The sequence below is a fragment of the Siphateles boraxobius genome, unplaced genomic scaffold, assembly GCF_051911475.1.
Source record: "Siphateles boraxobius isolate OS27281-9 unplaced genomic scaffold, OSU_SipBor_1 25, whole genome shotgun sequence".
NCBI classification, from domain to species: domain Eukaryota; kingdom Metazoa; phylum Chordata; class Actinopteri; order Cypriniformes; family Leuciscidae; genus Siphateles; species Siphateles boraxobius.
In genome coordinates, this window is record NW_027508866.1 from 21,026,382 (window position 1) to 21,051,409 (window position 25,028).

Here is a 25,028-nt window from a genome sequence, read left to right on the forward strand (position 1 = left end):
TAAAAACAATGATGAGGATCAATTTACAGTAGCCTACATGGCTTATATGCAAAGTATACAAAAGTTTGAAGCTTTCTGACAAGAGAGATTATTCATTATTCACAAGAGAGAGAATTCCCATTTGATTAACATTAATGAGTAGGCTAAAACCAGTTTTGAGTTTTTTCAGTTCCAGATTCTTGAACATTATGTACAAGACAGGAAACAATACAAAATTAAAATAAATAAATGTTTAGTTAAAAATAAAACCCGAGTCAAACATTACAGTGCTACTGAATGCCTCTTATGATATAACCGTTTCTCTCACATTATTTAGGTGTTGAAAGTAAACATGATTAATATAGATGACTCCTCCATCAGCCAGCAGGGGTCATGTGACCACAGCTCAGGGGTAAGGAGGAGGGTTGTGCCATTTCTAAAACACCATCCATTGCCCATCGTGACCCCAGTGAACCCTCTTTCATAAGAACAGCAAAATGCCATTGCATCAAAGCCGTTCATTTTCAAATGACACAACCAATGGCTAAGCTTATTGCACAGAAACAGCAGTTTGAAATGTCTCATCAGATGGCTTTGGTCCTCTGTCTGCGTAGTATATGATATATGTCAAACTGTTGGCTTTTTACCCAATGTTGTAGAGCTCTGATGACATCACATCACATCACATCACATGACAGTTTGTCATTGCTTCATCCAGTGTGTTGTCATATTTCTCTGACCGAGGGTGGGGCTCTCTATACCTCTACTGATTGGTTGTTTCAGATAGGAAAGGTTTTGTGAGGTCAGCGACTCAGTGTCCTGTCCATGTGTGTGGCTGAAACAGAGAGTTTTCACGCTCTCAAGGATGTTTTGTGCATGTAGAAATAGGTCAGCCAATAATGGTCAAAGTACATGGTATCTGGAAAACTTGTTATTCTCTCTGATTTGTAAGACACTATAGGCTACATATAAAAACCTTCAAAATCCCATTTTAGTAAACGTGTGGAGGCCCATTCTGCCACACAAGAAAAACATTTTATTTCGTAAATCACATTATTACATAAAAAGTCAAAATGATGAGATTAAAAGAATAAATTATCACATAAAAGTCCTCATTATGAGACGCTAGGTTGAAATTCTGACTTAAGTAATAATTATGACATTAAAAGTCAAAATTGTGACAAAACCATTCCTAAAATCTATTTTTTCATGAAATGAGAATAATTAGATGCCATATGTATGTGCTTATTTGCATGCATACTGACACCCATTTTATACAGCATATTCACATTTGTGTTGTATAATGCATGTTCAGAAATCCTGTTAGGAGTCCCATTATATTCCTCCTGTAATCCTCATCCATGTTCTCAATATTTTCCAGTAGCAGTGAAGCCTCCTGTAATACTAGAGCAGATGTCTGAGATCAAGATTTCTGCTCTAATTGTGATCTGCTCTGAGCATAAGCTGACAGCTGAGTCTCAACATCCACCAAGCACATAAATCTGTACATATGTATACATCAATGTAAAACCGTAAGGTTTGAAACCCACATATATGAGTTTTAAGATTAATGTTTGAACATTGTGCATTTAAATGCTTAAACTTTTAAATCTCCCCATCTTTGTTTATATCTTTACAATCTACAAAATGCTTAAAATCAAGTAATTATGATTATTTTATACACTTACATATTAAGAAAATAATTATAAAATGAAATATAAATATATATTTCCATTATATAGCCTATAAAAAATATTATAGTATTATATATATGTATATATGTAATACATATATATGTATATATGTATTATATATATTATATATATGTATATATAATACTATAATATATATATATGATACTATATATATATACACATATAACATATGTGTATATGTATATATATATATATATATTTTTTATTTTATTATTATTTCAATATATAATAAAAATAAAAATATATTATTTACTATTTTATTATATATAAAATAATAATAAACATTAAATTATATTTTGTTTCTTTCCTCAACCCAACATACCATTGGTTCCACCGTCTTGCTGTTGGTGGGTGGAGAGTTTACACTAGGGTTAACATGTCTATTTGGCAGCCTGCAATGCAACCAATGGATCTGGGCTGCAGTGTGCACTAAGCAGTAGGCTACACAACGTCCGCACCAACAAAAATCTTTTGTGTGTGTGTGTGTGTTTTTTCTTTACAAGGTGGATTTATTCATCTGACTGGTAAGCAATGCAATGCACTTTTAAGTTAACCCACTTTGAACGTTTCACACTTGTAATTTTGAATCCAAATTGCTGAAATCCGAATTGTACAGTGTAAAATTAAATGCTGGACCGCTGCGAGTTGTTTAGCAACAAACAACCGACCATAACCCCCCTCAGTACCGCATTAAATAACGTTATCAATGCGTTTTTAGTAGTTTCAGCGTCTGAAGAAAAAATTATGCAGAGTGGCGGATTGTATTTTTTAATAGGCTACTTTTGTGTGTGTGTGTGTGTGTGTGTGTGTGTGTGTGTGTGTAACATGCCCTATACTAAATCTGTGCTCGTGGCATGCTGTACCTGTCCGATTGATATTAATAGGCAAAGATGTACGTATACCACCTGGGGTTTGCAAATGATGTCGCCATGAGGGAACTCTATTCGAAAGACACACCGTTAAGTATGAAATCCTCGTCAGGCACGTTGCAGCTCTGTTTGTTTTCTGGCTCATTCACGCATGTCTGCAGTTCTGAAGTCCGCCACACACACAGCTGTGTTCGTCCACATGCTCAATCAGCAAACAGCCATATTTGAGCACCGGTTGCTCTGTTTATGAGCATATCTCAACAGCAGTCTCAAGAAGCAGTTAACAAACAGAGGACTTCTGCTCTTTTACTTAGTTTTAGGTGAGCGACACTGATGTGAAGTTACCACTGAACTATCACTTAACACGCTGATAGTTTTTTTTATTTGTCTTGTTTGTTTTTTTAGACATGTTATCTAATGCATGCCCATTTGTTTTACAATGTTGTTGTTTATTTGCACGTTTTTACTATTTAGTTTAATACAAATTTCATCGTGCTTGCATTGCACAAATGCTTCAACCTAAAACAAGCTTTTTCATCACGTTTTGCAAAGACAAGTTGGTCATTATTGCATTATTTTCAGGCGACACGTTTGTTGACCAGTGAGTAGGCTTAAATAAGAAACTGAATTCTTTGTCTGTAAAACATTTCAGATGACAAAGCTTAACTAAAACGCTTATTAGTGTAGATAAGCTGACTCGCATGGTGCTCAAAGTGAAGAATGTTAAGAATATACAGTAGAAATTATGCATTCAAATGAGACATAAATAGATGGATAATAAAGATTAAAAATACTTTGTGCTTGGCTTGTTATTTTTTTATTTTAATTGGTTACACTTCACAATAAGGTCCCAATCCATTTGTTAACTTTAGTTAATCCATTAACTAAAACTAACTGAGCAATCCATTTGTTACAGTATTTATTAATATCTGTTAACGTTAATTAATAAAAATACAACTGTTCATTGTTAGTTCATGTCACCTCAGGTCCATTAAATAATGTTGAATAAATAAAGATGAATAAATGTTTTAGAATGATTTTCCATTGTATTAACTTATTCAGTTAATAAATGCAGCTGTATTGTATTTTAAAGTATACTTTTTTAATGGGTAGACAATTTATCTTATGTAGAAAACACAAAGTAATTGCAACAAATAAAAGTGGGCCCAGTACTGAGCCCTGAGGGACTTCAACATTATATAATAAGAGTGCGTGTTTATGGTCTTGTGTTGTAGCAGGGGCCATGACCTTCTTGGGGACAGTGGCGTGGAGGGTGACGGCATCCCGTCTGCACCTCTCGACCCTCTTCCGTTTCACCAACCGCTGCTATAGCTCCCAGTCTACACAAACCACAGAGAAGAGCGTCCCCTATGAAAAGACCCTCAAACAGGAGGATGGCATCAGTGGGCCCACCAAACCACTGCCAAAGTCTGCAGATGTTGTGGTGATAGGAGGAGGAAGCCTGGGTTGCCAGACCCTCTACCACCTGTGTAAAATGGGCATGACCAATGTGGTTTTGCTGGAGAGGGACAGATTGACTGCAGGCACCACCTGGCACACGGCGGGTATTGCACTGTATTTAATTTGTGATTAGAGACTACAGTTTCTTCCTGCGACCAAAAACTGCAAAAAGTAAAGGCAGATGCACATCAGTTTTTAACTTTCATTGAACAATGTGTAAGGTAAAACTGAATCTAGGTAGCAAGTCCGATTTAACATCCCACTTGTAACAGTTTAGTTTAAGTGTTTAGTCCATGAATAGGCTTACATAACTGGTTGCATAATAGAGTTAAAGACTACTCCATGGGTGTAGCAGTCTGTCAAATACAAATGAGTTCCAGCTTGTCTTTTGAATATTTTTTTTTAAATCACATACTAACTCTTTTTATGTTTTCACAGGTCTTTTGTGGCAGTTAAGACCAAGTGATACTGAGGTGGAACTCTTGGCTCACACTCGCAACGTGATCAGCTCAGAGCTGGAGGAGGAGACTGGACTCGAGACGGGCTGGATCCAAAATGGAGGCCTGTTCATCGCTTCCAACAAGCAGCGACTGGACGAGTACAAGCGCCTCATGTCGGTATGGCACAAATGCTAAACCACACATCTTGGCAAGATAGAAATGGAACTGCACAGTCAAATAACAAAGACAAAAAAAGGTTCTGCCTCACCTAGAAATTCAGTGTTTGCAACAAAAAAAAGAGTTTATTTCTGTAAAAATTGCTCAAAGATTCATTCTTATGTATATTGTCCACTGGAATCCAATGTGCCAATTTTTTTTTATAATGAATGCAGTGTTTGACTAATCAGAATCAAAAATTTCAAAGAGGCATGTGTTAATAATGAATGAAATTTGAAATCTAATCTAATAAGTGGATACTCACACTTTTTGCTTTTCAGTTGGGTAAAGTGTACGGCATTGAGTCATACGTCCTGTCGCCAGCTGAGACTAAAGACCTGTATCCTCTGATGAATGTGAAAGATCTTTATGGCACACTCTATGTGCCTAAAGACGGCACCATGGACCCAGCTGGCACCTGCACCACCCTTTCCAGAGCAGCCACTGCACGGGGTGCCACTGTACGCCTCCATACTCTATACTCTCTTCAATTGATGATTGACTTTAGTTACGATTGAATGCATGACCCATATTGAAACATGATTATTATTGATTTCAGGTGATCGAGAACTGTCCAGTGACAGGTGTCCAGGTTAAGGTTGATGATTTTGGCGTGAAGAGAGTGAAAGCTGTAGAAACTGCTCATGGGACCATCCAAACTCCATGTGTGGTGAATTGTGCAGGTCAGAAAGATGCAGACTTCACCAGCAGAGGGCAGTCTGTGATAGTGAAATAGCATTTAACCACATGTATTGCTGTAAAAGCAAACTTTTTGACCAATGTCACCTCACCTCTTAGTCTTTTAAATATTTAAATACACACACATACACACACATATATATATTTTTTAAATGGATATCATAATCAATTTTCATCAGCTGTCTGTTTTCATGCCAATACAGCATAATTCTGTCACTTATACTTCTCTATATTTTTTTTAGGTGTCTGGGCCACTAAGCTGGGTAAAATGGCAGGCGTCAATGTTCCATTGGTAGCCATGCATCATGCTTATGTTGTCACAGAAAGAATCGAGGGAATTCAGGTAATCTATTAAATCCCGCGCACTGTCCATTTCAGCATAGTATTACACATCACAAACCAACAATCATAATAAATCATGTCTTTGCCCTTGGTTGTAGCCTAAAGTCTCTGTGGTGGACATAACGTGCTTAAAATGCCCCTACTACCTCTTTGGGGTCTTGAGTAATCACACCTTTGTCCTAGGCTATGTAAACAGCAAACACTAGGATCTTTGCAGAAGAAGGCGCCATGATGTCAGATGAATCAACACATTTAACCATGTGCACATGGTCCTTAAAATTCCATGCACTAAAAAACATCAGGAAAACTCAAAATCACACCATTAAGGGGAGAGATGCACATAATACAAAAACAGTGAGGCATTTTGCCTTTTTTTTTTTCATACAGTGATGCATCCTGGGAAACAGAGTCCAACATTTTAACAGCCGGTTAATGTGCAGCAATTGCGTTGAGACATATTTAAATTAAGGTATTAGCATTCATTTTAGTGCAAACATCTTGTTTTAAGGTTTTTAATCAAGTTAATCCAAATTTAGTGGTAGAATTTTTAGACAAAATGGGCCTTTCTATTAAAATGGGTAAAACGGAAGTTTCTATTTAAAATTTTAATAACTGTTTTTTTTTTTGGCCATGAAAATAACCAAAGAAGCTTGTGTGGAATTAAAAAAGCAAACGAATTAATTAAATTAATTAAGATTATTGTTTATTGTGCCTTATTACAAAAACTGCTATTTGCCTGCAGTAATTAATGTTCTACACCCATGAAAAGTAGGTCAGGGCTCAACAAAGAGGATGGACTGATGACCAGTTTGACAGAGCTTCAGGCCACATGTGTTGCATTGATACTACATTTTACATCTTCTGTATATATGTTTTCGTGCTTCTGCGGTGTCTATTGAATTGTGCTAATTATGTTACCAAGGAAACCAATGATTTGTACTAATTGAAATGTGTTATCAAGGAAACCAAGGATAATGTGACAGCATCAGTTGGAATGGTGTGAAAATTATAAACAGATCAGTAATGCTTCACACTAGATTACTGTTTTTCAGCAGTTTATAGCTGTCATAGTTACATTTATATGCATTTCCATGTAATATTAACAAATATTATTAACAATTTATTAATAGTATTTAATATTTACATTTAATAAAAATAATTATGTAAATTAATAATATAATTAAATAACTACATAATAATTAAATGAAAGGTTCAGTCATGAAACTCTATTCGTGTTCTGATTGGTTCGTTTAATATAATGTTCTCAGGCAATCAATTTCATGTATTCATTACCATTACCCTTTGTAACCATGGCATCCAAACAAATACACTAACTCTGCGCGCCGTCTGGATTCTTATTCTACCCCTCCACCTCCCCAGCACCACCTGCCTCGATCTGCTACATGGTCTCTCTCTCTCTCTCTCTCTCTCTCTCTCTCTCTCTCTCTCTCTCTCTCTCTCTCTCTCTCTCTCTCTCCTCTCTCTCTCTCTCTCTCCCTCCCTCTCTCTCTCTCTTTCTCTCTCTCTCTCTCTCTCTCTCTCTCTCTCTCTCTCTCTCTCTCTCTCTCTCTCTCTCTCTAGCAGCAGCACCACATTACATTTATGTTCAGAACATTAGAAAATTCGACACGCATTGTAGGTGGTGTTTAGTCAACTAGTTGACTACCTCACATTGAAAATATACCTAACTGGAAATAAATGAGTTGTACTATTTCAAACCGGAAGTGCGTCATGGAGCTCAGTGCATGGGGCGTTGTGCTCTATTCTGTGGCAAATCACAACAGCAGCCATGGCATAAGCACTTAGCTCAGAGCCTTCCTCTGGATTATGCAACACTGTGTGTGTGTGTGTGTGTGTGTGTGTGTGAGAGAGAGAGAGAGAGAGAGAGCGCTTGTAGTTTGATGCATGGTTGATGACCGCTATGTTACTCCTCACAGAATGGCCAATGTGTCATCACTGAATCTCAAGTAATGAAATGTTTGTCATCCACATGATGTGATAGTGAAATTGATAGATCTTTTGCTTCTGAATGGACTGTGAAACTGCAAAATAAATATTAAGCCCTCAAACCAACATTAACATACTATGGAAGCTTGTTTCTGCCACGGAATAAAACAAATAAAAAAGGTAATTGTGATCTTTTATCTCGCAATGCTGACTTTGTTCTGGCAATTGCGAGTTTTTGATGTTAACATTAAATAATGTATTGCTACATTTGTTACAATATTTATTAATCTTTGTTAATGATAGTTAAAAATACAGTTGTTCATGTTAGTTCCCAGTGCATTAACTAATGATAACAAACACAGCGTGATTTTAATTATTAAATGTATTAGTAAATGTTGAAATTAGCATTTACTAAGGGTAATACATGTAGAAGTGCTGTTCATTATTAGTTCATGTTAAGTAATGTAGTGAATTAATAAAACCTTATAGCTATGTTTCCATCCAAAGTTGCGAATATAACTTATGTGCAAAATTGGAATATCACATAAAACATTTGCGAATAAAGCACCATTTCCATCCAGTGAGTCGAAGAGAACAATATTCTATGTCAGAAATAAGCTTCCATAAATTACACAGGAGAGTGGAAGTATCGCTGTACACACTGATCGTATCATCATCTGATGAGATGGAGTCATGTTTCGTTATAGTTTCGCCATATTTGCTCCTACAAAATTCTTTGTCATACATGAATATAATGAGCTTTCTAATATGTCTTTTTCCACTAGAATATGCCCAACGTCAGGGACCATGATGCATCTGTCTACCTCCGTCTCCAAGGTGACGCTCTTTCTGTGGGAGGCTATGAACAGAACCCCATATTCTGGGATGATGTAAGTTGTAATGACTGTTTCCTTCCAAAACAGAAAAAATATTACTGAGTCTGAGATATAAAAGGTGTTATTCTTTCCATATTTTTGCTATAGTTGTTTATATTGTATATTTGCTGTGTTTGGTTTGAGTTCCACAATCCAGATATCAGGAAGTTCCCATTTACCTCTCTATTTGCTGTGCATTCAAGTGATTTGGTACAAATAAAATGGGTGCATGGAGCGATTTCATATTTTTTCCTCTTCCCACTGTTTAGAGCTATTGCGCAAAATGAGGAGCAAAAAGTGCATTAGGTTTGTAATTGATGTCTTATCAAATTATTTATCTTTCTCATTAGGGAAATATAAAAGTAAGTCGTAAGGAGCAAAAATAGTAAGTCGCTCCAGCCCCTGGCCGTCAAGGACAAAACTGTAGATTGGGGGAAAGTTTTAGGTTCCTTGGGACCATCATATCCTCCAGTCTTAAATGGAACACCAATATCAGCCAGATTGTTAAAAAAGCTCACCAGCGACTCTTCTTTTTAAGACAACTTAAAGTGTCCAAGGCGGGAATGCTCCACTTCTACAGGGCTGTGATAGAGGGTACACTTACTTTCTCCATCATTGGGTAACTGATAAATCTACACTGAATAGGGTAGTTAGGACAGCGTCAAGAATAATTGGGCTGGACCTCCCTAAGATCTGTGACATTTACAACACCTTCCACTTAAAAACTGGACTGATAATACTTAAATATTCATTACGCCCCGCTAATTCCCTTTTCACCCCTCTACCATCAGGCAAAGGGTTAGGAAGTATCAGATCCAGAACCACCCGTTTTTCAAATAGCACTTATCCGCAGGCTTTGAGGTCCCTCTATTCACACAATCCTTATCTGCTCTGCTTACACAACTACGTCCTTCTCCTCACTGTCACTAAATGCACTAGCACTTTGTCTGATTTATTTATTTGATTATCTATTATATTTACTCATTGGTAGTAGCAACCCAAGGATTTGTTTTCTTATTTTAGATTTTCTGTTTTTATTGTGTATGCCATGTCTAATGATGTGTTGTCATTTTTGTCCAATACTGTCTTGTATTGTCTTGAGTGAGCCAAATCACTGAAATGAATTCCAGGCGATTTGCGTCGATTTGGCAAAATAAAGACTTGAACTTGAACTAGGGATTAACAATGTATCATATTGGTTTTCGGCTGAAATTAATATTTTAGTTTTTTAATATTATTGGTTGATGTTATGCATGCTAATTTCTTCCTATTTTTACATATAAATTCAAATCCGTACAGATAATGCATACATTATAGAGTTTATGAATATTTTGAATTGGCTTTTTTTACATTTTAATTTATTTAGTTAAATATTTTAGTTTGTTTTAGTAATTTTATGTCCTTTTGCCACTTTTTTGATATTTCTGTTCAGCTTTAATTCATTTTTTATTTTTAGTAATTTTATTACTTTTTAAACATACAATTTAAACGTATTTTATTGTAGTTAGTTGCTAAAGCCACATTTCTACCTTTTGGTTAAGTGTAATTTGCAGCTAAATTTGTGTTTCAGTGAATGACACACACACACACACACACACACACACACACACACACACACACACACACACACACACACACACACACACACACACACACACACACCCTCACACACAGTTTAGTCTAGGGCTGGATGATATTACAACATTAAATAGAAAACCTAATTTTGCTTAGTGTGATTTTTCAAATGGCAAAGGCCACGATTTAATTAAATAAATGTGCGATTTGTGTTTTGAAATGCGGATGCGACTGTGAGGGTCTAAGAGAGACTCGTTTCATTATTAAGTGGCTCGGTGTGCATTATTAATAAGAAGAAACTCATTCGCTCCAATCACTGCGCTGTTTTCTGCATAAGATTGCATTACACCTGAGAATTCAAGTGTCTCGAGAGGCTGTTTCAGGTGTGTTCATTCATCTGTCGTCAGTTCAACTCAGCGCTGTTGTCTTTTCAGAGACACATAAAGAGGGTTACCAACCAATATATAAAAAGTATTTCACATGTACACACACGAGAACGTTTTCTGCGCTGAACACTGCGATGAGTTGAACAAGTTTAACAACACTCACAGCATGGATTACAGTTCATATCTGGACCAGAATGTGCGTGTTTTAAGTTTTATGGACATATTTGATATACTCTTTATCATCTGTAAATAAAGAGATGAAAACGTAAATATTAGTATTGAAATTTTACAGTTGTACTATAAAATAACATTAGTTTAATTAAATACTCTATTTCTGCCATAAGATTAAGCGTACAGTAACGTCAATTGTTTTCTAATTTCAAATATATTGGTGGGTCTTGAGATTCTAGATTGATGATCTGAATATTAAAGTGTAATTTATGCTAAGATAATCATTTCAAACAGTCGTGTCCTCATCACGCTTTCATGGATTTGGTTATAAAAATGGTTATTGGCATACGTATTGTCGTGGAAAAAATCAACTTCAATAATTATTGGTGAGGCTGAAACTGAAAAAACACAAGCTAAGTGTCTTTATAAGCTTTTATTCTTGCCAAGAAGGTCAATTCTGACATGCCGAGTGTTCTGCAGTAAGAGGAGACGCACAGCAAAGTTACACTCACACATTTATAGGTCTCATCCCCTTCAGTCAACGTGTGAGGGCTTCGTTTAAACAGAAAAACAACTCTTTAGTTGGTGTTATCTGCAGCGGAGACACCTTGAGTGAAAACAAAGCTGCGGCTCGACTGTTTTCAAGGCAACTTGAGCACAAACAAGGCTGCAGATAACCGTTCAAGGCTAAGCACAAACATGTGTTCATCACAGATTAAGCTAGAGTTTCCTTTATGAAAGACAAAAATGTATTTAAATGGTTTGCTACAGTATGTTCAAAAAACATCTTATATAGTTTGCTATGGTCACACTTTTCCATGACAACATTTAATGCAATTTTGTGTAAAAAAATTCTAAAATTTTGCATTCCAGTCAAATAAGAAGTCAAAAAGAGATTTAATTTAAACCGATGAGACTAAAATGACTGTAAGGGAAATAGGTCAATTTAGCTCAAAGAAAATCTTGAAAAAGTCACTTATTTTACTGCCGAACAAATGAATCGTCCAGTGCTCAATTGAATAAGCCGTATCTATCAACTCTGTAGCGGATATTAATATCCAAACTGTAGTGGGAACACTATTTATTAGCATGGTAACAAGATCAGCAGTTTAAGACATTAAATTCATAAGAACATAACACTTTTCTTTAAATACGAATGAGACTCTATTGGTTATTCTAACACATATAACTAATATCTAACATACGCACACATTCACACGAGTTGCAGAAAGAATGAAAGTGAGGAAAGAATTTTCAAGAAGTTTAAAGAGAGTGAGATCATGAAATCCCAAGTTTCTTGTATATGCTACAGTATATGCACTTTATAAGACATGACCTGAACGAGCCATCAATCATTAATTTAGTGTTTCTTAGGCAGGGTTATTTAACTTTATATCAATGCACCAGTTCAGCTTGAATCTAGAGGCGTTACTTGCTTTTGTTGTTTGTGTCTTTGAATGTGGATCCCAGAAGGCGTGGTTTGGGTTTCTCGGGTTCATTGATTGGCTGGAGGTCTTTTCGTGTCTGGAGTGACGTCTTGGGAAGCCAATCACGTTCTGGTGTGCTGGTGGATGAATGTAAAACAGAGTCTTTCTCATGGCTTAAAGTCCCCCTGTGGGGAAAATCAAGCTTTTAATGTTGTTTATATGTCTATGCAGTGTTTTTTATTTGCTTCAAGACAAACTATGCAAATTCATAAGTCAACACCATTGCTGAGTATTTTCTCCTTAAAACTACATTGAACCAAAGACGGTTTGAATTCGCTGGTGTTTCTGACGTCACAAACTACCTTGTAACCAATCAGGTCAACGTGTGATCGTCAACTAGTGGATCTCTGAGCTGCTGCGAGTGAGTGGAGGCAGGGCTCATTTGCATATTCATAGAACCGCGTATACTAAATGGGGCAAGGGTGTAGTTATGTTCAAGCTATTTTAAGGCATGGCCGGTTTTTTTTCCAAGGAAAAAAATGGGTCAATTTTGGTGATCAAAGATAAGTTTTAAGGGATAAAATGGTTGACCACAGGGAGACTTTAAGTTTGATGTTTGAGGTGGGCACAGACTATAGAGTCATTGACTGAAGCTTTGCGGCAAAACTTTGGAAAACGAGACTCTCAATGGAAAAGAAAAGAAACCTGTCTTCTCGTCTAATGCTTTGTTTGTGTTTGTCCAATCCTTCGGAGGAGTTCTGACCAAATTGTCTTTAGTTCAGGTTGTAAATGTTTCTCCTCCCCTCACAGAAATTTCATGTTATCTGATTAGACACATGGCCTCTTTAAAACTTTCCCTCTCTAGTAGAGTACAATTTAAACATGATAACAATACATTTTACACAGATTTGATTCATAGATCATTCACGCTGATAGGAAACAAAACACACTTCTAATCACCATTTGATAGTTATAACAATTGCATGAATTATGTGGGATCTAAGCATAATAGTCACATATATAGGTTGTAACAGTATATAGAATTATGCTGTTGAACAGTGTTTGATTATAAGTCCATCTAGCATTGTTTTGGAACGATCGGATGCATTTTGATGTGTAAAGGCCGTCTCTGGATTTTAGAGACGATTTTGTAGTCCTGCGTTTAAGGGAAGGTCAAACAGACATCTTCGAGATGGGTAATCAAACAATCCTTGGCGTTAACTCCTGATTTTCCTTGTGCGAGTCAAGATGCGCCATCTCCAAACCAATCCGTCTTTTTAAAACTGCCTAATGTTGACATCTTCAGTGTTCGTTCGCTAGTTGGAATCATCTCATACAAGCGTTTTTTGTCTTATATATAGAAGATTTAGTTAGTTTCCAGGCTAAATGGCGTCCCAAATGACAGATCATCTGAATTAGGGTTCCTGAGTGTTGATTTGGAATTTGGCTCTTTCACGGTTTGAAGGAGTCATTTCTATCTGATCAGTTCCTACATCACTAATATCCAGTTCATTCGTCACAAAAGGAAAGTTCACATACTGTGCACGGTATACTTACTACATACTGCAGAAAGAAGTAATGCTATATGATTCCAAACGTAGCGTGTGTGAGCGTGTCTGTCTGCTGTGTGATGTCGGGAGTTTTTTTTTTTATACATCGCTCTCAAATTGAAAAGTGTTCATGGAAAAAAGCATACTTGTTGTGAAAAAGTGAATTTCGAGCCGTGCAGGTTGGGGGGGGGGGGGTGGATCGGGGGTGAATGTGGAGATGGTGTCTGCACCTTAAAATCAACATGCAATCTAAATTGACTTCACCAAGCTGGTTATAGTTGCTACCTCAAACAAGCTTTACAGAGCATTCCAGAAGAATAAGCTGAAGATTTTCATTAACGGTGTGATTGTATTTATTTATTATTAATATTTATTATTAATATTTGTATTATTTATTTTATTTTGAATTAATTATTATTATTTTAGTTACTTATTTTAATTTATTGATGTTCTTAATTCTGTAAATTAAAAGGGGGGAGGGGTGCTTCAAATATTATAATAATAATAATTATATATATATATATATATATATTTAAATCTTCGGGACCTTGCGTCACTATTATAAGTGACTGTAATTTTGAATAATTTCTGACAAATTACTTTTATAATTTCAAACACACAGATCCTCCATAGACATTAAAAAATAATGCACATCTGAGAAAATGGACAATGGCCACAGTTGTTAAGGATTGGTCAGTGATGTTTTTAAGGCTGGGCTCAGCGAAGGGTCAATAGGACACCAGCAGTTTAACTTGATTGGTGTTTTTACGTCAGTGACGTTATCACCCAGTAAGACCTTCCCCCTGAATCATCGATGTATGATTTATGGCAGCAGTGAGCTATGAGCTCACCAGGCCACTCCATTATTGAGTATGATTATAAAATTGTGTATTTGTTCTCTGAACCTGTAGGTGTCTGATAAGTTTGCCTTCAGCTTGTTTGATCTGGACTGGGACGTCTTTATGCAACACATCGATGGAGCCGTTAACAGAGTGCCTGCTCTGGAGCAAACTGGAATCAAATCCACTGTCTGTGGTCCAGGTACACACACACACACATACACACACAGACACACACACAGACAAACGCATCAGATGCCCGTTTTACAACGTTATGTTCTTGATACATTAAAAAGAATTGGCTTATAAGAGTAATTTGTTCAGCAATTGAATTACATTGGCCATGTTATACCAGGGTCTCCAACCTTTTTTCATTTGAGAGCTACTTTTTTAAAAAGATAGTGGCCGAGAGCTACTCATGTAATGCAGTACTTAAATCTCTTAAATAATGTCTCATAACTCTCATATTAACAACTATCTAAACTTTTTTAGACCTAAAAGAGTTTTTGTAGGCCTATATGTCACCCTTAAATGTCAGAGAAAAGAACAGAGCCAGAGATTCATTTTTTTTATAGAAAATTGTACATGGCATATTATACTGTAAAAACACATAATTATAGTTGATTTTACAGTGCATCTTAACTAGAGATGAAATGGCATGAAAATTTCATTTCATGATTATAGTGACCAAAATGATCACGGTTATCACAGAATCCTGTTCAAAAAGTACTAATACTACACAATAAAATCAATTCAACAAGTTTTATTTCGAAAACCAGCAAATAACAAATGTAATTAGCATTAATATGCACTTTTTGTGATGCACTTTTTTTGTGACTTTTCAGATGTCCAGATTTTAAAGGAGTGTCTTGCGACATGTTATCTACTAACATTTACAAGTTCAAATAAAGTTTTGACAAAAAAAGATTTATATAAAGAAACCTTGCATATTTCAGCCTTTAAATCATATTAATAAAAATAATGAGTCAAAAAAGATAAATTACTGATGTTTACAATGCACATTAGCTTACCTTTTATTATGAATAGTAAAATTCGGTCCGATTTTCCCGTGGCATTTGTCGTTGCTATGCAACCATGCACTGCGCTCTCCACAATGACAAAGTTTTAATGGATTTTTTCATCTCGCTGCGCCTGGAAAAAAAGAGTGCGTCGCTTCAATTATGAGCTTCCTACATTTGAAATAATGAACTTGAGCATGCAAAAGACGCGATCGGCCCCTTGGCGAGCTACCTCCAATCAGGCCACGAGCTACTGGTAGCTCGCGAGCGACGTGTTGGAGACCCCTGTTATACAGTATGTTTTTGAGTCACTAAAAAGAACCAGTTCATAAGAGTCATTTGGTTGGGAATCAAACTCAATAGTTTCAAGCTGTATGTTTTTGGCTCTAAAAATATCTCCATAAGAGTAAATTTTTCAGGAAACTCTGGTCATGGTTTCTGGTCTGTTTCTGACTCACGAACAATTACCAGCTCATAAGAGTCATCTGTTCAGAAATCATGCTGTATGTTTTTGAATCAAAAGAGCTGGCTCATAAGAACCATCTGTTCGGGACTCAAACATATACATATTTTACGCTGTATGTTTTTGAATCACTATAAAGAACCAGTACCTAACAATCATTCATTGAGGAATCAAATTCACTGATCACATGCTCATGTGAGTCATTTGTTTCTTTTCACATTTTCATTGTAGTGCAAAGTTTAGGGTATTTCTATAGTCGATGCAGTACTTCTAGTATCTTCATCAACTCACTATACAGACCTTTTGACCGAGTTTCATCTCGCTGTGCTCTGCAAGTCCATATATTCAAGTGATAGGCTAACTAGACCGCCAGTCAAATGACACTGCGCATTTTGATTGGCTGATCGGTCACAGCTCCGGCTTTCCCCAGAGATTCAGTCAACCTTTACTGGCTGTAATAAAGGATGACAGGTGTGAAATGCCGCTAACACACTGTAGTGACTGTCGGTCACTTGCAGACGAGTTTCGGGTCAGTGGATAAGCACTCCTCAAATAATTTCAAGAGTGCTATGAACAGCTCCATTCACCCACTCATCAACTATTAAAAGGGAGATGTTGAGCAAATGTGTAATTCAGGCGTGCTGTCATTGGACTTTTGTATGAATCCCATTTTAACGCATGATAATTATAAATTTTTGGTGTGAACTGCACTCATTAACTCCATCCATTTGAGTCAAGATCTACACTTAAAAAACACGATTGCTTGATTGAAGGGCACCTGTACGCAGTGCTATTTTCATAATGATTTCAGAGTAAATAGTCCTTGTGAAGTGCTCACATTCTTGCTGCGTCTCTTTGACCTCCCGTGACGTGAGCCAGTATATCGTCGACATTAGGCAGAGGTCTTGATCCACTAAATATTGGAAAACTGATGACTTAATTACCTTAATTATCTGGCTGCACATTAAACGAATAGTATGATTACTGATATACTTTGACATCCGGATGTGATTTAATTGTGTTTCCTCCTTGTTGCACACTGCAGTTGAATCGTTTTTAAAATGCTCTTAAATGCTCTAATGCTTACCAAGGCTGCATTTATTTGATCAAAATCACAGTAAAAACAGTAATATGTTTTCTATGTTAATATATTTTAAAGTGTAATTTATTCCTGTAATGCAAAGCTGATATTTTAGCCTCATTACTCCAGTCTTCATTGTTACATGATCCTTCAGATTCAGAAATGGTTCTGTTGATGTTGAGGATATGTTTGAGCGTGAGTGTGATCCACTGAGGGCAGTCAGAGCGCTTGGGTCATTCCTCAGAGGCCATCGCTGTCTGTGTGTGGTGATGGATGAGTAGGAGGGAAGATGGATAAATAAAATATAGCTGCAACATCACCCTTTCCTTTTGCTCTCTGTCGTTCTCACAAAGAGCAGATGATGCTCTGGAAAACACTTTCTCATGTGGAGTAATGGAAAAGGTGTGTCACTTATTCTTCATCTCTCTTTTTCTGTCTCACCTCTCAATCTTTCTTGCTCTCGTGTCCTCTGTTTCTCTTCACACGCGTTCTCCTTTGCATTTCTCTTCGATGCTTTTGAGGGTCATCCCTCAATATCTTACCACTGAAAGCTTTGACCATTATGAATAGACCATTAAGTGAGCGCTCAGCAGCAATGCATTTTTAAAGAGTTTTTCAAAAAGATCTGATCTGACCCATCGGCAGCACCATGTGTCATACGTTTCCCAACTCTCCCACTTATGTAGTTTCCTTTTATACTTTATGTATTATAAACTGTCAGCAATTTATTTTTTCGTGAAGTACTGGAAATGTTATAAAAATACAATTGACTGACATAGGGGCTTTTACGGAGCCCCTGAAGGGACCTTCATATTTATATATTTTTTTTTTTTGGTCTTTTGACCAAAAACATTTTTTTTTTGTAAAAAAAAAAATTTGCCGCGACAAACTTTTGCGTTACAATTTCCAGTTTATGTGTACTTTCTATAACCTATTTGCTTTGTATGTCACTGCCATTTTACTATATCAATTCATGCGCATCCATACTCTCGTTTTCTATAAAGCTGTATTTGCTAGACTTGGCTTTTGTTAGGACAGTATACCGCTAATATCATGGCCTTATGTCCGCTTTAACGAATTTAACTCTGTGGCGGCCAAGAAACCGCGCCACGAAATAGTTGTCTCAATGCCCATTGTCCTATATGCTAAGTTCAATGGTTCATAAAACACATTGGTACTGTAAAAAGTTATCAAAATTTGGATTTTGTTAGGGCAGTACATTTTTATTGTCCAATATAAAATTTTAACGGCCAATTAGAAAATATTGGCACAGTAAAATGTACAAACATTTTGTATTTCACAAGATCAAAACACCCTTTATTAAACCACTTTGTCAGATTTAGTGCATCCTTACAGGTGTCGGAGAAATGCTGTGTTTCTTCATTCAATTCTAACAGAGGAGAGCCATAGACACTTAGAGCCAAAGGACTTATGAAAGCATTGCGTTATATAAAAGGCAGGCTCACGCACATGCTCTCGTTTTCTTTATGGTTATAGTGTACATAAACCAGAAATTGTAACGTGTAAGAACACAAAAATTTGTTTGCGTACTCACGTGTTAAAATTTCCGGTATAGGTTATATATAGTTTCTAAATAGTTTCTCTTGAGCACGCAAAAAGTTTCTTGTAGACACGCAAGTCTTTATATTTTTTATTTTTGCAAAGGTCCCTTTAGGGGCTCTGTAGGCTTTCGCACAGGAGGAACTTTTTCATAGTTTCTTTAACTAATGGCGGAAGTACCCGCTTTTTGGCATATTCGCCAGTTCTAGGAACTCCTTTTGGGTAAATTAATTTAAATTAGGGTCTAAACCAGAACTATAACTACCAGTGACGCAAGTGTACACTGATTGGCCGAACGCATGCGAAACACCAGCACCGCCATTTTTAAAAAGCAGTGTAAACACACAGTTTAGAGCCTATATATCGCAAAACAGCGATAGATGGACCAGCTCGGAAGTCCAGACGCTCCTCAGCCTTAATGCTATGGAGGAATTCCTAATTTTACTGTTTTATACCGTTTACTTTCTTTGTTTAACAGCTCTATCTGATTTATTCAGCAACCGCAATCGCAAACAATATAGCCGTGATGCATGTTTGGATTTCTTAGTTCAATCAAGTTTTGATGGCAGATTTAGTCACAGCGAACAGCACAAGCGGCTTGTGAAGGAACACAGACCACCTGAATGGCGCTTTCATTTAAGCAAAACATCTCAAATGGAGATCACTGAACTCCTGCTTACGTGTTTGCCTGTTTTCAGTTCATGGTCGCTTCTTCCGCAGTGTAGAGAGAACGCATGGTTGCCACATTGAAATGATTAAGGTAAATATGCAATACTTGCATTTATATGCATTATATTGCATATCGCAATATGCATTGCAAATGATAATGTAACATTACCATGATAATGTGACATTACCATGTCAAACACACAAAATAATCTTTGCTCTTAAAGTTCATTGCATAATGTAATATCTTATATGCTGATTTGATGCTCAAGAAACTTTTTTTTATCAATATTGAGAACAGTTGTGCTGCTTTATATTTTTTTTTGAAAACCATGATACATTTTTTCTTCAGGATTCTTTGTTGAATAGAAGGTTCAAAAGAACAGCATTTATTTGAAATAGAAATGTAACATTGTAAATGTCTTTACTGCCAAATTTGATCAATTTAATGGGTTTTTGCTGAATAAAAGTACTAATTTGATCCCAAAATTTTGAACGGTATGTTCAACAGGGCCATGTCTGCATTTGCGAACTTGCACAAAGTATGTTTCTGTCCCAATGTTTATTAGAATGGGCCATGTTTCTGTATACTTAATATACAGTTGGGAAAATAATTATTTGATTCCCTGCTAAGTTTGCCCACTTAGAAAGAAATGAAGGGTCTATAATTTTTATGGTAGGTTTATTTTAATGGATAGATACAGAATATCAACCAAAAAATCCAGAAAAAATAAATAAATTGATTTGCATTTCATTAAGTGAAATAAGTATTTGATCCCCAAGCTAAACATGCCTTAGTACTTGATGGAGAAACCTTTGTTGGCAAGCACAGAGGTAAGACGTTTCTTCGGTCACCAGGTTTGCACATACCTCAGGAGGGATTTTGGTCCACTCCTCTTTACAGATCCTCTCAAAATCCTTAAGGTTTCTTGGCTGTCGCTTGGCAACTCAAAGTTTCAGCTCCCTCCACAGATTTTCTATAGGATTAAGATCTGGAGATTGGTTAGGCCACTCCAAGATCTTAATGTGCTTCTTCTTGAGCCACTCCTTATTTGCCTTGGTGGTATGTTTTGGGTGATTGTCATGCTGGAAGACCAATCCACTTCCCATCTTCAGTGTTCTGGCTGAAGGAAGAAGGTTCTCATCCAAGATTTGACGGTACATGGCCCCGTCCATCAGCCCCTCAATACAGTGAAGTTGTCCTGTACCCTTAGCGGACAAACAGCCCCAGAGCATGATGTTTCACCTCCATGCTTGACTGTAGGGATGGTGTTCAGTGGGTCATAGTCAGCATTTCTCTTCCTCCAAACACAGGGCGAGTTGAGTTGATGCCAAAGAGCTCGAATTTGGTCTCATCTGACCACAGCACTTTCTCCCAAGCCTTCTATTGATCATTAAATGTTCATTGGCAAACTTCAGATGGGCTTCTACAAGTGTCTTCTTGAGCAGGGCGACCTTGCGGGCGCTGCAGGATTTCAATCCATTGCGGCGTAAGTCTGTTACTAATGGCTTGCTTGGTGACAGTGGTCCCAACTGCCTTGAGATCACTAACTAAGCACTAAGCTCCTCCTGTGTAGATCTGGGCTGATCCCTGACCTTTCTCATGATCATCCGTACCTCATGAGGCGAGATCTTGGATGGAGCTACAGACCGAGGGTGACTGATTTTTCATTTTGTATTGCTTCCATTTACAAATAATCACACCAACAAAAGTCTCCTTCTCTCCAAGCTTTTTGCTGATGGTCTTGTAGCCCATTCCAGCCTTGTGCAGGTCTCCAATCTGGTCCCTGATGTTTGACAGCTCTTTGGTCTTGCTAATAATGGTGGAGAGGTTGGAAGGGAAGATACAGTGGACTGGTGTCCACTGATATTAGGAGCACTTTCTTAAAGTGACAGGGCTAATCTTTGTTTCACATGGGCACATAACCAGAATTCTTGCTGGTTGGTAGGGGATCAAATACTTATTTCACTCGATCAATGCTAATCAATTTACAACCTTTATATATGTGTTTTTCTGGATTTTTTGGTTGATATTCTGCCAATGTCCGTAAAAATAAACCTACCATAAAAATGTAGACCCTTAATTTCTTTGTAAGTTGGCAAAGTAACAAAATCAGCAGGGGATCAAATAATTATTTTCCCCACTGTATAAAGGTGCTTGGTTTATACAGTAAATCAGGTTTCCATCAATGATCTGGGAAGACTGAAGAGTTTTGCATTGAGAATGTTAGCGTATACCAATGTACTCCATTGATCTCTTTGATTTCAAAATATTTGGTTTCGTCCTATAGTTTTAAATTTGATAAAATAATACAGCCATGGGAACCAGATTAATAGTGTATTTTTACACCCTTTCCCCCTGCAGAATCATTCACTGCAGACCACAAGCCTCTGATGGGTGAAGCTCCTGAAGTGAGAGGCTTTTTCCTTGGATGTGGCTTCAACAGTGCAGGTAGGTCATGGAGCACACACACACACACCCATGCACACACCAACGAACCCACGAACACACACACACACACACACACACACACACACACACACACACACACACACACACACACACACGCGCGCGCGCGCCTTTCTCTTCCAGAGATGACCAGTGCCAAATGAATTATTTAACCCTGAAACCCTGCAGAGATCACATGCTAAATTCAGTCTCACCCACTCTCCATGTACACGCCACCTACTCAAGATCAACGCAACTTGATCTCTGATCCCTGCATGTCCAGAGATCTAACTCCATTGCAGTTGTATCCATCTCTTCCTGTGCAGTGCAAGTCCTTCACTATCAGCTATCCTGGGCTGTAAAAGTCACGATTCTGTAAAATTAAGAATTACGATTCTGTGTTTAAAAAAGAGATCAGGATTCTCCCACGATTCTGAATAGACAACTAAACAAAATAACATGGAATTTACTGGAGGTTCTGACAAAATTCTAATTGCTGCAGTCTATTTAATTTTTTTTTTTAAATAATTTAAATTATTATAAAAAAATCGGTTCAAATGAATGATTCAATCACTCATACACACTTCACTTGTTTCATTACTGAATGAATCAGTGGTTTTGAACGAATCTCTTGAATGAATGATTCAATGACATATACAATCAAGTCCCTTGTCGCCACCTACTGGTGTAACAATGTAACTGATACAATCTTTATTTGAAGCGTTGTTACTTTCATAAGGTGTTTTCCTCTGTTTTGATCGCTACCATAGACATCAGTGTTTATATCCGAACTATACACTTTTATCCCTGCACTTCTGTGAGCATTTGAATTATTGTAACAGAAATAATGAGACTGTATGTGAAGCTGTTTCGTACCTAAACATAACAACTGCTCTCTCTGTCAGCGGCAGCACCAACGCAGATCTGAATGTTCACTGTGATCAGTTTATTAGACAGCCACATTGTTGTTATTTAGAAATAAGATTGCGTGTGTGTTTGAATCGAGATTACAATCTTTTCACAATTAATCGTGCAGCTTAAATGGGCTGCGATGTTGCTTACTGTGACCATTTTAACTAGATTTTATATTGTATTTTTTTATCTTATTTGTACTGTAGCTATTTCGCCTAGCACTAATCACATTACATTCAAGTGCAAGATTAAAAGAAGGCATTTGCGTTGGTATTTTTGGATGCAGATGGCTCGTGGTTTTGAAGGTCAGATGAAACTCAGTCTGGCTCTGGAGTAATGCTGATTGTGCTCAGCGTGGGCCGGGTCACCTTGCAGGCCTCAGACATGCTGACGGACAACAGGCTATGATCGCGTGAACAGATCGGAATACATAGCTATAGGAATCACAGTCAGATATTAGATGCATGCTTGCTTTTTAATGACACATTGATTCCTGACCTCAGCATGCAAAACTCATTTCCTGGAAAGAAAGAGTACGAGAGGCTGTGATTGGTTATCTTGTTATTTATACAGCACCAGTCGAAATTTGGTTATTTTAACTGATACCAAACATGTGTGTCGTCTTTATTCACAAAAGATGATATTCTGAAGAATGTTTCTGCTAAATCTTCTCAATAAGGTCATGCAGAATTGGAATGACATTAGTGTCAATTAAATTATGACACTATTAGATTTTTAGTTAACTTCAATTAATGACGAACCATTATATTATCCATAAACCATTCAAAGAAGCATTGACATTTGTGATGAATACCTCCATAATATTCTCTTGAAGAAAAACTGTACTTTCTAATGCAGAAACACTCACCCTATGAATGTCAAAACTGAAATGAAAAGTGCTTAAAGTGGGTGTTAGTCTGGTACTTAAGGATGTTGATCAGGGATTCTCCTTGAGTGTGATTGCATCAGAACTGTTGGATATTATTATTGTGCGTGTGTGTGTGTGTGTGTGTGTGTGCACCAGGGCATAGGATTCCATCAGTATGCATGACCACAGAGATGTCGTCCGTCTCTGCTGCTTCCACCATGTCACCCTGTTTGTCTTCAGTCTGGTTTTTCAGCCTTTCTTTATCCCCTGTTCAGTGCTACCATCACACCATTGGACTGGGACAGAGAACTATTCAAGTGGAAGTTGAGTTGAAGAGTTTTAGGATGACTAGTTAAATGTGCGTGTGTGTGTGTGTGTGTGTGTTATGAGGCAGATGGTGACCCATTGGTGATGTGATTGCTAAGAGCCGCTATCCTTCTGTAGAAAACACACAGGCTCTCACGTGTCCGAATTTGCAAACTTCCCTACTATATAGTAGGCTAAAAGCAGTACATAAAATGAGTAGTGTGTCCAAATTCGTTGCATTTATTATTGATGCAACGAAATTTCTGGTATTTTGCAGAAAATTACATTTCGTTTTTTTTTAAATAAACCTGCTATGGAATCGTGTCTCACCAGTGCAGAGCTGCTCAACATTGGCAGCAGGTGTGTGTGATGCTTCTTCACACACAGTGAGGCCAAGACTTGGACAAGGGCCTGGTGTCAAGAAGGGCAGCATAGAAGCCACTTCACTCCAAGAAAAACATCAATGACAGACTGAAATTCTGCTGGAAGTACAAGGATTGGACGGCAGAGGAGGACTGGTGCAAAGTTATTTTCTCCGATGAAGTCCCTTCTGGCTGTTTGGGACATCGGAAAAATCGATTGTCCAGAGAAGAAAAGGTGAACTCTACCATGAGTCCTGTGTCGTGCCAACAGTGAAGCATCCAGACACCACCCATGTGTGGGGTTGCTTTTTATCCAAGGAAGTGGGCTCTCTCAATTCTGCCCAAAAACACTGCTATGAATAAAGAATGGTATCAAAACGTCCTGCAAGAGCAACTTCTCCCAACGATCCAGGAGCAATTTGGTAATGATCCGTGCATTTTCCAGCATAATGGCACACCATGTCACAAGACAAAGATGATAATGAAGTGGCTTTGAGGTTATTACATTGAAATTTTGGATCTCTGGCCTGGCAACTCCCTGGGATTTAATCCCATACAAAACCTGTGGTCAATTCTCAAAAGGCGAGTGGACAAGCAGAAGTCCACAAATTGTGAACTCTGAGCCCTAATAAGGCAATAATGGATCACCATCAGTCAGGATTTGGCCCAGAAGCTGATATTCAGTATGCTAGAGCAAATTGCAGAAGTTTATAAAGAAGAATGCTCAACACTATAAATATTGACTCTTCGAATATATTGGATGTTTTTGCAAATAAAAATATTTAAAACTTATAAAATGCATATCGTTTTATTGTATAACTTTACCTAACACTAACTTTTGACCTAACTGT

General features: G+C 37.3%; 1 protein-coding gene across 4 annotated transcripts in view; it reads left to right on the plus strand.

The window, feature by feature from the left end:
* Positions 1-2,095: 2,095 nt before the first annotated feature.
* The window catches only part of sardh (sarcosine dehydrogenase), a 60,879-nt gene continuing 37,946 nt past the window's right edge, over positions 2,096-25,028 (plus strand). The window contains exons 1-9 of one of the 4 annotated variants that reach the window (XM_077243120.1): positions 2,096-2,218; positions 3,799-4,128; positions 4,463-4,641; positions 4,962-5,141; positions 5,240-5,363; positions 5,622-5,722; positions 8,454-8,558; positions 14,564-14,693; positions 21,646-21,732. In XM_077243120.1, coding sequence (XP_077099235.1) covers positions 3,807-4,128; positions 4,463-4,641; positions 4,962-5,141; positions 5,240-5,363; positions 5,622-5,722; positions 8,454-8,558; positions 14,564-14,693; positions 21,646-21,732 — 1,228 coding nt within the window. In that variant the 5' untranslated portion in view covers positions 2,096-2,218; positions 3,799-3,806. Of the gene's footprint in view, positions 2,219-2,484; positions 2,884-3,798; positions 4,129-4,462; positions 4,642-4,961; positions 5,142-5,239; positions 5,364-5,621; positions 5,723-8,453; positions 8,559-14,563; positions 14,694-21,645; positions 21,733-25,028 lie in introns of those variants that run through there. The other 3 variants (XM_077243119.1, XM_077243118.1, XM_077243121.1) reach the window with 3 other exon arrangements.